This window comes from Octodon degus, unplaced genomic scaffold (assembly GCF_000260255.1).
Source record: "Octodon degus isolate 3935 unplaced genomic scaffold, OctDeg1.0 scaffold00027, whole genome shotgun sequence".
Lineage (NCBI taxonomy): Eukaryota > Metazoa > Chordata > Mammalia > Rodentia > Octodontidae > Octodon > Octodon degus.
Genome location: NW_004524603.1, coordinates 18,521,264 through 18,535,324, shown reverse-complemented (window position 1 = coordinate 18,535,324; position 14,061 = coordinate 18,521,264). Strand labels below are relative to the sequence as shown.

General features: G+C 40.9%; 1 protein-coding gene across 1 annotated transcript in view; it reads right to left on the bottom strand.

Moving 5' to 3' along the window:
• Dgki (diacylglycerol kinase iota) overlaps positions 1-14,061 on the bottom strand; it is a 306,437-nt gene that overhangs the window by 250,820 nt on the left and 41,556 nt on the right. The window contains exons 5-6 of the mRNA XM_023712766.1: positions 6,027-6,098; positions 2,076-2,192 (exon numbers count right to left, since the gene is read on the bottom strand). Coding sequence (XP_023568534.1) covers positions 2,076-2,168 — 93 coding nt within the window. The 5' untranslated portion in view covers positions 2,169-2,192; positions 6,027-6,098. The remainder of the gene's footprint in view (positions 1-2,075; positions 2,193-6,026; positions 6,099-14,061) is intronic.

Sequence of the window (14,061 nt, the reverse complement as noted above, 5' to 3'; positions counted from 1 at the left end):
GAGAGAGAGAGAGAGAGAGAGAGAGAGAGAGAGAGAGAGAGAGAGAGAATTCAAAGGGAAGAGAAAATATGGAATGGCAAATGATAAATAGAAAAATCAATCATTACCAGAGAATCCAACACAAAACTTCATTTTATTCAAAATTTCTAAATGAAGAGGCTTTTGTTTTAAATTTTAGAAGAGTAAACTTAACACTTCTCTGCAGATTAGACTCATCTTCTGGTTTTTCCTAACTTTTCTGTTTCAAGTTTTTCAAAATCTCACACCACCAAGTCATCCCACGTTACACTTACTAGTTTTTCCATCTAAAATACTGTTTTTGCTTTCACTTCCGAGGACAAGGCCCCTGTCTATCACAGTCCCTCCACAGCCACTCCTGAGAGGCCTCCTACTCCTCTCTGGTCAGTGTCTCTTCACACCTTTTACCTCGGCCCTCTAATCTCCCTGCCTCATGGAAGCAGTTTTGGATGTGGAGCCTCTGCTAAGTATGTTCTCTTGCCTGCTACTCTTTCCCTTCTTCAGTGACCTAAATCCCACCCATCTTTAAAAAAAAAAAAAAAATCCACGTCCTCCTGAAGCTCCCCCAATTGTTAAAATAACTCTAGTGATCTTCAGAGCAAGGATCTTGTGCTGCAACACAATGTTTAAAAGACTTCCTGGGGCCAGAGAGATAGCTCAACAGAATAAGAGAAGGAGAAGGAGGAGGAGGAGAAGAAGAAGAGGAGGAGGAGGAGGAGGAGGAGGAGAAGAAGAAGAGGAGGAGGAGGAGGAGGAAGAGGAAGAGGAAGGAGGAGGAGATAATGACGACTTCCTGATGCAATCTGAGTTTTCAATAAAAGTGTTGATTTAACTGAATTAATATACCATATAAAACCTCAGAGATGTCAGTAAATCATAGGAAGAAATGAAAACAAAGAAGTAGACATGTTGCAGAGAATTAAAAATGAAAATTGGAATTTAGCACACTTGAATCTCAGACAGCGGTATGTATATATAAATTGCTTGGGCAACGTATTTAATATATCTTGTTTAATTTCAGCATATAAAGTGAAAGACTTGACTCCCCACTTTTAGCGTGCAGATATCACACTTGCTTCCCGAAAAACTCTTCCAAGGGCTCCCATGGATTATAATTTGGGAAAGATATTCCTGAACATTCATCAACAGAGACTAAATTTCACTTGAAACATAAGGCAACACAGTATTCCTGAGTCACTAATTTTTAAGTAGAATGGAGTCAATGAAAATAAACTGCACGAAGACTTTGGAGATTACAGGAACCGGGCCCACCACTTCTTCCAAAGATACAGTGTGAAATTCCATGACTTCCTGCCTCCTAGTGGAAGTGCTGTCTCTCTCCTTGTAGCACTAGAAGTCCTCCATCCTTGGCTTGGGTTTCACTGTCTAGGATGCACAGTGCAAGGAAAAAATATTTTTTTATGTAAGAACTTAATGAACTTGTCCAGAAACCACCACGCTTCTCAGCTTAATGAAGCTGAGTCTGGCCAGGATGGAAAGACAGTGAGGAGAACGCATGAGGAGAGTAGATACTAAGCGAACACATTGTACTTCACCATGAGCAGAGTGTTGCTTGCCAGGTAGGCCTGGTGTGTGTAGGAAGGGTCATGACTCACGGTCTGCCTTTCAGTTGGAAGTGGCAGAAATCTTAACCAAACCGTGAAGCCCACACAAGCAGCCCCCAACACACTCCCCGGGAATGCCCAGACTGGAAGAGCAGAGCGGCAAAAGAAGCAGCGGTACCCACCACTGGCACTCAGCGAAATTCAGGCCAGCTGCTGTCAAAGAGAGTATCGTTAGCACATGGAGACTGGGAAGAGACCTCCTTGCTCAGGAAATCTGCCTCCATGAGTGCGGGGCCGCTGGTCCCTTGAGGGAGCCCAGGGGGAGTCAAGTAAAGGGTCAGTGCGATGCAAGTGGCAGCACATGTGGGACCTACGGGATGACTGAACAGAGGTCGCAGGAATCCAGAGTCTAGTCAAGGGGGAGAAAAAGCAAGTAGCAGCCGTTGATCTTTCTCTGTGCCGGCCCAGCAGCATGAGGGTCCTGCCAGTTACCTGAGGTTTCTTCACCTTAATGATCCACGTGGGCGGGACAATTACGGCAGCGTGGGCCCCCAGGGAGCAGGGTTCCTCAATGTGATGCAGCATGAAGCAGGTCACCTTATTGTGAAACTGCAGAGAAAAAGAGGCCAATGAGCAGCTCTGGCCAGCAGGGCGGCTAGAGGGCATAAGCGTCCACGTAAGACTTGTGCATGCGCACGCACTCCTGCACGCACAGACCCACACACACGCGCGCTAAGGACACACGCATCTCCTCACCACCCGACTAGCCTCGGGAACCTGGAGAGCAGAGTCCCAGTTCATTCCAGCACTCCAACTTACCACAGCAGCTAACAAGAAATCAGCCTAGCAGGATGAGGCCCTGGAGAACTAACTCTTCAGTAGGATGTTTACACAGAGATGTAGAGAGTTCCGAGAGGTTCTAATCATCTTGATTTTGTACACAAATGTTTCCCTGCATCTAATGCTGGTCACAGACTCAGATGATTAGGAATAATATGGAGAAAAAAAATATTCAGAAAAGCAGAAAGCTCATGCCTACCCTCCGCCTTGCCTTTTTCTGTCAGAGATGTAAATCCTCCCAGGTTGTCTTCCCAGGTTAGACACACCAGGAAAGACAGGTTGTTCCTTGTGAAAATTCTTAATCCCAGAGGTAACAAAGTTCCAGGAGGTTATTTCTATGAGATCCTATAAACCCCTTAAAAATCACTGACCCTATTGTACTTGGCAAACCTGAAGCATTTTGCTTTTGAAAGGAAGGAAGGCATTGCAGACTCATAATCAATAGTAGCTCAGTATGAGGAGCTTAACTGGATATCCCAGCTGCAAAGCTGGAACCGGTGACCTTAGGCCAATCACATGAGCACGTCTTTTTTTTTTAACCCGAAACCCCACAGTGACCTGCAGTAACATGTATTTTCTAATAAACATAAAATCAACATTATGAAACAATTAGGGACCTTAAATTTTAATCACAATGATTTTTGCAAAGTTAAACATCAGCTTCGACTTGAATGATACTTCCCGTGGCCATATAATTTATCACTTTAATTGGAACAATTTAAGAAGGAAAGAGATTGCTGATAATAATAATAATATCAGAGCAACAGACAATAATTAGCACTGTCTCAGGAAAACTGGCATTTATGACCACCCTAATTTTATTGTAAAACACCAGATACTTCGTCTCCTTTTCTGCACATCTTCCAAATTTGCTGTGATCCAGTGGCTAATTACTAATCAGCCAATTAAATGCAAAATGCTGAATGATAAAATAATGAATAACCCTCCCTGCTACCAATGTTCTGCACAGAATACTTTTATTTTTTCTAAGTTGATACAAGGTCTCACTATGCAGCTTGGACTCATAGTGATCTTCCTTTCTCAGCCTCCCCAGTGCTGGGATTACAGGCATGTGCCACCATGCCCAGTTTCAGTGGCCGGCAAGGACACCAGCGTTCCAGGGCTGGCATGGCATGCAGTGCCCAGGATCCAACCCTGATCGTTGAGCTTGCCAGGCAGTCACTTAGACTGCTAAGATATATCCATAGCCCATGAAATATTATTTCAAGGCCTTTTTCCCACTTTTTTTAAACAACTAAAATAAACCCTCAAATACATGAGCACTGTATTTCTAAAATAGTAAGGTTCTCTGAGATTGCCTAAATCGGCTCTGTCAACTTATAGTTGGACTGTGGACTAAGAGGTAGATCCAAGCCTGCAAATTTTAAATGATGGTGGCCAGACCTAACTACAGGAAGCCCAGCTCTCAGCCCAGTGTTCTCCGTCCTCTACCAGGGAGGGTCACATACTAGTTTGTCTGCTATCAGCTACCCTTGATGAGATTACCAACACTATACAGTACACAATCTAGCTTATGTAGTAATTTGTGTCACATATTTTGCATCTAGAATTCTTATAAAAATCTCTTTCTATAATGTGGACATTTGATATATGCAAAGATACGTGGAACTGACCAACTTTATAGACTCAGTTGGACTGCAGATCAATGAAGACGACACATACATTGACCGTAAAGTGTGTCTCTTTCTGTAGTCACTGACCCTGGAGAAATCATCTTGGCCTTTCCTGGTAGCTACACACAGGAGGAGGCACAGCCTGTCTGAGCCCACCTGCCTATGATGCTGTTCCCTCAGTAGGGTGTCACTGGGCTGAGAAGACAGCATCGTGGGTAACATTAGAGGTCCCAGGCAATCAGCTCCATCCTCCCTGAATGGAAACACTGTCGTGGAGACTGAGGCTCTCTAGAGCTAGGGTGTCCTAAGATTTGCAAACATACTCTCCAACACACAGAGGGGATGTAGGTGACAAGGCACTGAAGAGAAAACAACATATCAAGAGCACAAAATGTGCCAGGATGTTGACACAACTGAGCACGCAGCTTCCTGGTCATAGGAGGTTCTTCTGACACGGGAGGTCAGCTAAAGGGATTTATGCTAGCGAGATTACTACAATGAAATTGTCACCATGTAAATGGCTTGGATGCTCCAAAATGTCATCTTCTGATGTTTTACACTTAATGTTGCTGGCTTGCAGGGCAAATTCAATCTGTTTTGTGTAAGCAGATGAAGTTACCTGCTAACCTTTAATCTAGGAAAAACACTACACCCTTTGTCTTCAGGTTCTTTGAGAAAGGAAGGGGTGATAGGTCTTGGGTCATATGGTCATTCAAAAGGACAGAGGCCAGTAAACATTTTCTATATAAACTATAGTAATTATTTTCAGCTTCTGAGTCCTTTGTCTGTGTTACAATTATTCAACTCACTCAATGAAGCAAGAAAGCAGCCCTAGATAATCCATAAATGCAAAGACAACCACAGATGACATATAAATAAATAACTTAGGCATAGCTATATGTCAATAAAAATTTATTTGTAAAAGTAAATGGTAGCTCACATCTGGTGGACACCATTTATCAATTTCCAAGTTAGAGTAAAAGAAAGAAAGAACAGGCACCAAAACAACTGAAAAAAAATACAGCTTTTGCTTCATACAGAAGAGTTAATCACTAAACATGGATAGAAAAAGTAGATGAAGGGGCCGGGGAGATGGCTCAGTAGAATAAGCGCTTCCCTGGCAAGCGCAAGGGTCTGAGTTCAATCCCCGGTTCCACCAAAAAAAAAAAAAAAAAAAAAAAAAAAAAAAAAAGAAAGAAAGAAAAAGAAAAAGTAGATGAAAGAAGAAAAGGAAATGGGAAAATGATCAGCTCTTTATAAACATATGTACAAATATAATTTTAAAAAACTGCATTTCAAGTAGTATAAAGACAACTACACCACCACACAAACCTGAAGAAAGCAAGAAGCACTCTCTTTTCACACTTAGACCCATAAACAGTCACTCGAGCCAGACATGGTGGCACATTCCTGTAATTCCAGTACCGAGGGGGCTGAAGCAGGAACATTACCACAAATTCAAGGCCAGTCTATGATAGATAGTGAGTTCAAGGCTGAACTGAACTACATGTAGAGACCCTGACTCAAACAAGCAAACAAAAACAATCGCTCACATCAAAACCAGAAGACCATGGTGCCTAGCCACCCGTGCTAGAGACTCTCACGATGCCTGATGCCTTACTCCTAAGGTTGCCCCTTCCCATCACAGAGTTTAGTGGCAATGGTTTAGTAGCAAAAGAAAAAAATACTGTAAGAGTGAGAAGCCCTGGATTCAGTCCAAGGAAAGGATTTTCTGGTCTTTGATCCCAGCCTTCAATGTATTAAAAAAGAAAGGGTGAATACATCTCTATAATTTCTCCTGGAGCGTACATGTTAATGTTCTCTAGCTTTACTATCATTCTTCCTCCAAAGAACCTAGCTAAGAGAAGTAATAGGATAACTATGACTTGCGGACAGGAACTCAAACATTGACAAAAGTCTGTTCTGAACTCATGTGAACTTGCATTGTTTTATGTCATTGCAAACTTACCGCCTGCTTGCACCAGGAACAGCTGATAGCCACGATCTCTTTACTGTGGAAGGAGAACTTTTGCTGGAAGCCCTGGGATATTAGGATGAGAGACAGAGATTTCAAAATCACTTTAATCACCACAAGTATTTGTCCCCCAGAATAGCAGTTCAACAAAATGAACTATCATCCATTCCTATGGCAACCAAAACTGAGAGCACCACACTCAGAGCTGTGCTCTCCACCTTCTGCCATGCAATGATTTTCTACTTCTGAGCCAGAGTGTGAGAGAGCAAGCACTTGACTCTCCTACAGAACCAACTGCCCTGAGTCATCCACAGAAAAAGAACAATGTTTTTAAAATACATATTTCTATAAATCAGACCTGCATGTGCAAACATCATACTGTCTCCTTCGGGTGAGAACTTGAAAAAGAAAATGGAATCTGAAGGGTACAGCAGATAGTAGGAAAAGGGAATGAACTTATTCAAAAGGAAAGAGTTACGGAGTTGAGGAGAAGGACAGGAGAGGGAGTGGGGGAAAGATTTATCTATGTATATAAGCAGGATGGTTAGGACAACTATACTGTGCATTTCCGCTGGTCTATGGAAAGGAGCAGATAATGCTTCACTTGTTTTGCCTTCTTTTTTAATTATTTCTCATTTTTCTCTTCTTAATTTCTTATGTATTTCTTTCTTCTTCCAATTTTTCATGGACATATCTGATAATAGGAATAACTGGTTGGAAGACAACACTATGCATTACAGCAAATACTGTGAAATTCATATTACTTTGTTCAGTGAAGTTCTGTATCACTTGTGATTTTTCTTTTTTAATACTATTTTGTACTCTCTTTAAAAAAATAAAGGTCATAAAAATATATTTGTGAGATTGTTTTCATTGCAAACAACAGAAACATCACTACTGGTTCCATATAATGTTTGTCATGTGTCCCAGAAGCTTTATAGAACTTCAGTATCTGAGAACTCAGAAATAAAAAAACTGTGAATCAGAGCGGCAATACCTAGAAGTCAGGGTCTGGGAGAAGTACAAGAGTGTGGCAAGAAATTCAGCTTTCTCCATCCCTTGGGGAGGGCTGCTCTCCAAACAAGCAGCTTTTGCATTCATTCCTCACCAGCAGCAGCAATGAGGGGACCAACAGAATGGCAGAAACAATTCTCTTAGATGAACAAACAGAATGACTCTTCCACCACAAATGGAAGAGGTGCTTTCAGCTGCAGTGTTCCTAAGTAATTACCAAAGAGAAGCATACAGTAGTGTTAAAAGTCTTTTCTTCTAAACCTTAATCATTTCTTTTCACCAGTGAAATCTAAACCCAAGCAAATGCAGTGACAACAGTTTTAAGTAAGAGACAGACAGACAGACAGACAGACAGACAGACAGACAGTAAGATAAAAAGAAAACAAAAAAGTATGAACTGGCTAAATAAGGTCTTGCTTAATGTTTACAGATAACTAAATCAGAAGTCAAGTAATACACCAAGAAATGATGCCCCAGTATCACTGGACACATCCACAGTCTCCACCTGTCCACAGCACTTAATGTGCTATTGGGCCTCACTCCTCTTTGAATTTCTTTCCACTTATTTCCCCAACACTCACTAGTTCTCTTCCAGCCACTCAATCTGTTTCATGTGGCCATCAAACCAGAACTGGGTTCAGTCCTCCATGCCCTATGATTCTTCCTGTAATCCTTCTCTTTGCCCTGTCCTTAAGTATCACTTCCCTGAACAAGACTTCTTAATATTAGGCACATGCCTCTTGGTCACATGCCTCTCCCCTAGGTGATGGACACGGCTGTGCTTCCTTTAGTCCAGCCCACAACTGCACATCCCCCTGAACAAAGAATTCCTTCTGAGATACACATGACTGAAGGGCTGTGTAGCTTTAATGCCCATGTATTTGCTACCGCTCTTGCCTGGGCACCACGTCATCAACTTAGAGATCAGAAAAGTATGTATCAAATAAAAGTCAAGGAGAGATAACAAAGCTGAGATCTTTTTATTGGTTGGGTGATCTCAGATCAATTAGTTTATCCTTCTAATTCTTCCCATCATTTGAAAATGGGACTAATGCTTGAAACCTCTCCTACACAACCAGGTCCAAATGTAGCAACATATTCAAGAGGTTTATACCATCTCATTAGACATCACAGGTACATAGACAAGAGGACTAGTATTGCCAAGATCTATCAACAAGGACTTCACCTTGCTGAGAGAGGCTGGTGTCAAAAGTGTTCTTAGAGGCAATCTATTTAATGCTATAGAGAGAGCATATTCGGCTGGGTCATTCAATAAATATTGGCCTACAAGCTACAGGGAGGAAACAAATACAATCCACTGTGGCACTGACAGTCAGGCTGATACCAGAAACAAACAACAAGGCCAATCACAACTGGGGCACAGGGCCTGGTGCTTATGCAGGATTGTGGCAGGTCCCTTGGAAACAGGCCCACTGGTAATCAGCTCTGTGCTTTGTTTTGGATTCTAGTCTGCCAGAGTCACAGCGACCATGGCTTCAGAGCTATTATCTAATAGACACAAATAAAACCACCTCAGAGCCCTCACGTACAGCATTCTGACAGACCACCTGCTAAGAGGAGATTGTGGCCCGGCTCACACAAAGCATCTAAAAGAGCCAGATTACTAATCAGCCATGTTTAACTGCTGGTACAAACCTGCTATTATGGTACTGAAAGATGCCCCAACTGAATATTAAATAACATGATTTTTAAAGGCAATTTTGTTCAGCACTATCAAAGAGGAAAATAGAGATGTTAAACCAGATGCCTTGGATCCAACCGATTTCAGAATTAAAAAGACCAAGAACACTGAGGGACAAGGTCATTTTTTTGGTTCTTTGGATTTGTGTTTTCAACCAAATTGAGCCTTTGGAGTAAAGTTTAAGTGAGATTTATTCCAAGCATCAGAAGCTCCATCACCTCTCTTTATTGTACTATCTAGGGCATGTACCAAATGGACTCAGCTTACAGCCCTGGCTGCAACCAGAGAAGAGGGCGGCACATAGAATGAGCTGCAATTGTTTCTGTATTTTACTCTAGCTTGAGGTGGGGCAGTTTCTTGACCATAGTTAATTCCCAGTTTGATTTAGGTCTATCCAACATAAAAGCTGATATTCCACTTGTGTAGAAATTTTAAACAAAATAAGCTTTCCTGTTTCCATCAATATGACCGAAGCCCATAAAGTGTACAAAGGGAGGGCTGGCCAGATTGCTCAGCGGATTAAAGTGCAGGGACCAGGGTTCAATCATGAGCTTGCTGTACTGGCCTTGCCTGCAGGATGCACTGAGAAGGTGATTGACACTGGGTGCAGTGGAGCACACCTGTAATCCCAGCACTTAAGAGGCTGAAAACAGAAGGATCACTATGAGTCCGATCTGTGTAGTGAGACCCTATAGACTCTGTACTAAATACATAAAAAAGCGAAAACCCAAGGAAATTATAAGTTAAGTCTCATCAGTTATCCTCCGTTAATATTCATCTGAACAAAGAACTTCAAGGATTTTAGCTCAAATGTTCCCTATGATGTTTCAAATATATATAGGTGTATAGACTCTTTTTTTTCTATCTTAACCATTTTGGGTTTTTTTTCCATAATTTTATTTAGAAACAAATAGCAATGAGACAGTTTCAAACCAAATTGGTAGGACAGTCTCAATAATTAACACATTGCATACATTCCTCCCAGTGGTTAATTGCTGTACAAGATGCGGACTTGGTATCCTATTTACAAACACCATTAGAACAAATCCCTCTATTCATTAAGAGAATGTAACTATATATCTATCCTAAACACTTTGAATACACAGATACAAAATGGACATTCATCTGTATCCCTTTTTTTGTTAAGTTCCATCATTTAAATATTATAGGTGTGTAAACTCAGCAAAATATTCTAAAAGAGTTCAGTTGTCCATAATAGTATTGGGTCTTCCTCTTCACTGGCAATGTCAGAAATTGTTGACCTGAGTCCCCTACAGCTCAACATAACAGCATGGCTTTACTTATACTCTTACACATTTTATCATTCATGTCTAAAATGTTTATTGTAAGTTGAGATTCACAGTTCACAACTTCTGGCCAAATTAAGATTGAAACTGTAAAATAAGACTGTTACACCACTCTCTTAGATGTATCTCATAGACTATAAATGTTACAGTAACTTAGTACACACTAATAAAAAGGGACTCTTTCTCTTAGTGCAGGACTTTGAAAGAAGATCTTGAATGGACTGCGGTGATTCAGGGCACCAGCTTTCAACAAGTGGAAGCTGGTAGATACACAAGACCTTCTAGTTACCTGGCTACAGACCCATACTAACCTAACTGGAAACTCTTCTCTGATCAACAAGAAAAGCATTAGACTTAGTTGAATATAAACTGACCATGGAGTAATGCTGTCTTACCTAGTATGTAAGTTTCAACCTTTAATTAGCAAAACCACTAGGAACTAACTGCATGTGCTACTGCTAGTGTGAGCCCCCCATTCTTAATACAGATGAATAATTAACATTTTCCTTTAACAAACTAATCAATCAAGATTTTCACGGTATTTGTACCCTTACCTAACATTGTGAATCCTTGTATGCTAGCATGATGTATAGGCTAATAGAACAGTATGAGTCTTCCTTAGTTTTGAGGCAGTAAAAAAATCTGTTAAAGTTTAATATTCTAGTTTGGGCAAGACTAGGATTCATTTATTCATTGAAAACCTAATTTACCTGCAATTCCTAAATCCTATACTGAGTTTGCAAGTATTCAGCTATATTTTTTACAAACATTTGCAATTTTCAAAATATAGATGCATGAGCTAATCTAAATTTGATTATAATAATGTCCTTCAAATTGAATTATAGTAAACAATGTCCTGATAACTTCTGAGAGCTCTTCACATTATATGAATTTACAATTGCTTTATTAGGATTATCTTTGAGAAACTGAATTTGCATCAGCTTGGTTTAATCATAGTACACTTAATGATGCTAATAAAAGACTCTGAGATTTGTGAATACCTGTATCGTCCATACAGAGCAGCCATGGCCAACCCTGGCACCTGTGCTGCAGCAGGCTGCTTGTTATCATGAACACGCTAAAAAGGATGCTTTCTCTGTACCGACCCTCCACACTGGCATATCACTAACACCCACAGAATGGCACATTCTTCTTCAACAGAGCCTCCTGACTTATTGGTATTTACACTACATGACTCAGAGCCTGTCAGTCTTATCATCCTTGGATAGATTTTCCTTTTCCCATTCATTATTGAAAGTCTCTGCCACAAACCATAGATGATAAACTGTTTTCTGGGGAGGAAAGTAAAACAGTACAGCACAGAATCTCACTACACGTTGACCCTGTTAGCACAGATGTGTCAGACTGTATACAGGGGCTAAGAAATGATTTCTACTCGTTTTCATTTCAGAAGCAGATGAGTTCAGGCAAGTAGAGAGCTTAACTTTAGACCTCAGACCTCTGAACTAGGACAGACACCTCCAGCAATGGCTACTGATGTATGCTTTATTTCACATGTTAATTAGTTCTAGTCATTATATTTATATTTCACACTTCTATGATCATCCTGATTTTAGGACAAAAATGTGTTTTCCAGAGAGTATTATACAGTGGTAATGTTTGCAAACAATTTGGCCTCCAAAAAGCCTTTGGCTCAATTTTGTTTTTGTTGGCAAAACTCCACATCAGGTGACAAACACAACCACAGCCATCTTTTCCATACAAGCACAAACATGACCCCTTTTTCCAAAATCACAGAATAAATTATGTTCATGAATGAAGGCACCACGGTATTCCACACTGACAAAACTGTATGTGAAACATACAGTTGTTCAGTTCATACCTCTGTCCTACAACAGCATGGAGGTTTCTTAGACGGGAGCCTTCTCTTCACGATGCAACTAGGAACAGTTATGATAATGCTGACCCATGAAAATTTAATTTCCATATCTGAGTAACCCATAATTAATAGCCTTCAAGATTAAAATTATTGTATTTTGTTTTCTTTCCTACACTTGCAACATTTACTAAGCAGTTTATTTTTTGGGAGAAAAAGATTAGGTGAATTGGCTTATTTTTTAAAGATAGAATATTAACACAGTTACCAACTGCTAATCATGAAGGCTTCTAGCAATGCCTTAGACTGCCCGATTTTGCTGACCGGATGCCATTACAGGAAAGAACTGCCCGGGCTTTACTGTTTACAGACTGACTGAAGGAAATGTTGCCCTGCTGATAGAACTAATTACCATTTTTAATAAACTTGGACTATTTTGGTACATGGCTTCCAGATAAATAAGAAAGAGACAAAATTTGCCCAAACTGCTAAACTTCCATTCCTCCTGGCTTCATGAATTCATGTCAAGGTACTGCGGCCATGCAATGTACATCTTAGGGAGAGAAAAGTCTTCTGTCTACAGTTGTGAATTTACTGTGGGGTTTTACTCCAGCTCCTCTTTTTAGTAGCATTTCAAACAACTTAGTAATTCTTTTGCACTAATGTACCCAGACAGGGAAGGTACAAGGGCTGCTGCAAGAGAAAAATAAGTACACCTCAAAAGACCCAGCAGTGAATCTAACCAGCTTGTGCTAGTAGCAGTGGAAGAGTGTGGTAGCTGAGTCCTAAGGAGATACAATGGCTGGGGCTAGATGCAAGGCTGGATAAGGACAGTTTCCAGGTGCTGGATCATCTGTAGCAGGCAAGTTAGAGCCAAATATTGTAAGTTGTATGTTTTATGTATAAGGTTAGATTTGAACCACTTAATAGTTTCTCTTATGTATCACTTGGGCAGTATATTGGTTTTCCCATTAACTATCCCAAGTGTAGTATAGGCAGGTGTCATCTCAACCAGTTGATTCTTGCCCTGAACACATTTGATAAAACTGTCATTTTCATATTTGCTTTACATTATCCTGTGTTGTTTGTCACATGCACTAACAGAATCACAGGACAGGCCCTGGGATTCTGGGATAAGCCTGCATTCTACTCTGGAGAGAACTGTATACTATCTCTAAGTATCTTGTGGCATGTTATTATGCGCTGGTACAGGGACATATGGCCACAAATCAGCAGGTGTCATGAGCAGGGTTCTGCCAGGTCACTAAGTCATGAGGTTATAAAGCCTATTCTCAATCTATTGATACGTCAAGTGATATCACCTGGGATCAGCCTTGGGAGGTACTAGGGATGCACAAGTGGTTATCTCAGAAGGCGCATAGCATCCACTATGACACCACCAGGGCCCTCACTCAATTCTCACCTATAGACACATGGGCATCTTCAATAAACATCTGAAAGAGAAGGCAGAGCTGATATTGGGCCTGGGTAGGTCAACCTGCAACCCACTCAGGAGTGGACTCTGGAAACATAAGCAAGAAGAAATCTTCTTCATGGGCATCACTTCAGGTGGAGCAACTAGTAATCTACCTGTGTGAAAACATAGATGGAAACCCGATATAAAACTACACAATGGCACAGCCAGGGGTAAATGGCTTGGCTTAGGGGTCAGGTGCATGGGAGGCAACAGGAAATCTGAGGAAAAGACGTGTGGATGAACTTAATGTACAAAAAGTCAAAATGGTTGTATTGCATGTTAATGCCCACCAGAGAGCACTCATTTTCTTAGAACTGAAAACCTAGATATAACTGAGGCAAATTATAGTGATACGAGCTGTCCTACTGACAGGAAAATGATGGGTTCATAGCTGGAGTACCCACAATGGCAGTGAGGGATGCCTTGTTTGGGTCTAAAAGTATGGGTTTTCTCTCAGCAAAACTGAATTAGATAGTTCCAGTGCTCAATGAATGTCCAACCTACCAACAAAAAACATCAAAGCTATGGAACCAATATGGCCCTACCCCTCAAAGGCGGCAATAGCTGCTTAATGAACAATTGGCAACATCAAATCCCTTCCACCCTAGAAGGGTCAGCAACTCATCTTGACTAGACCTGACATAAACACAGCACATTTGATTCACCAAAGCAGAATCCTGTGCAGCGTTGTA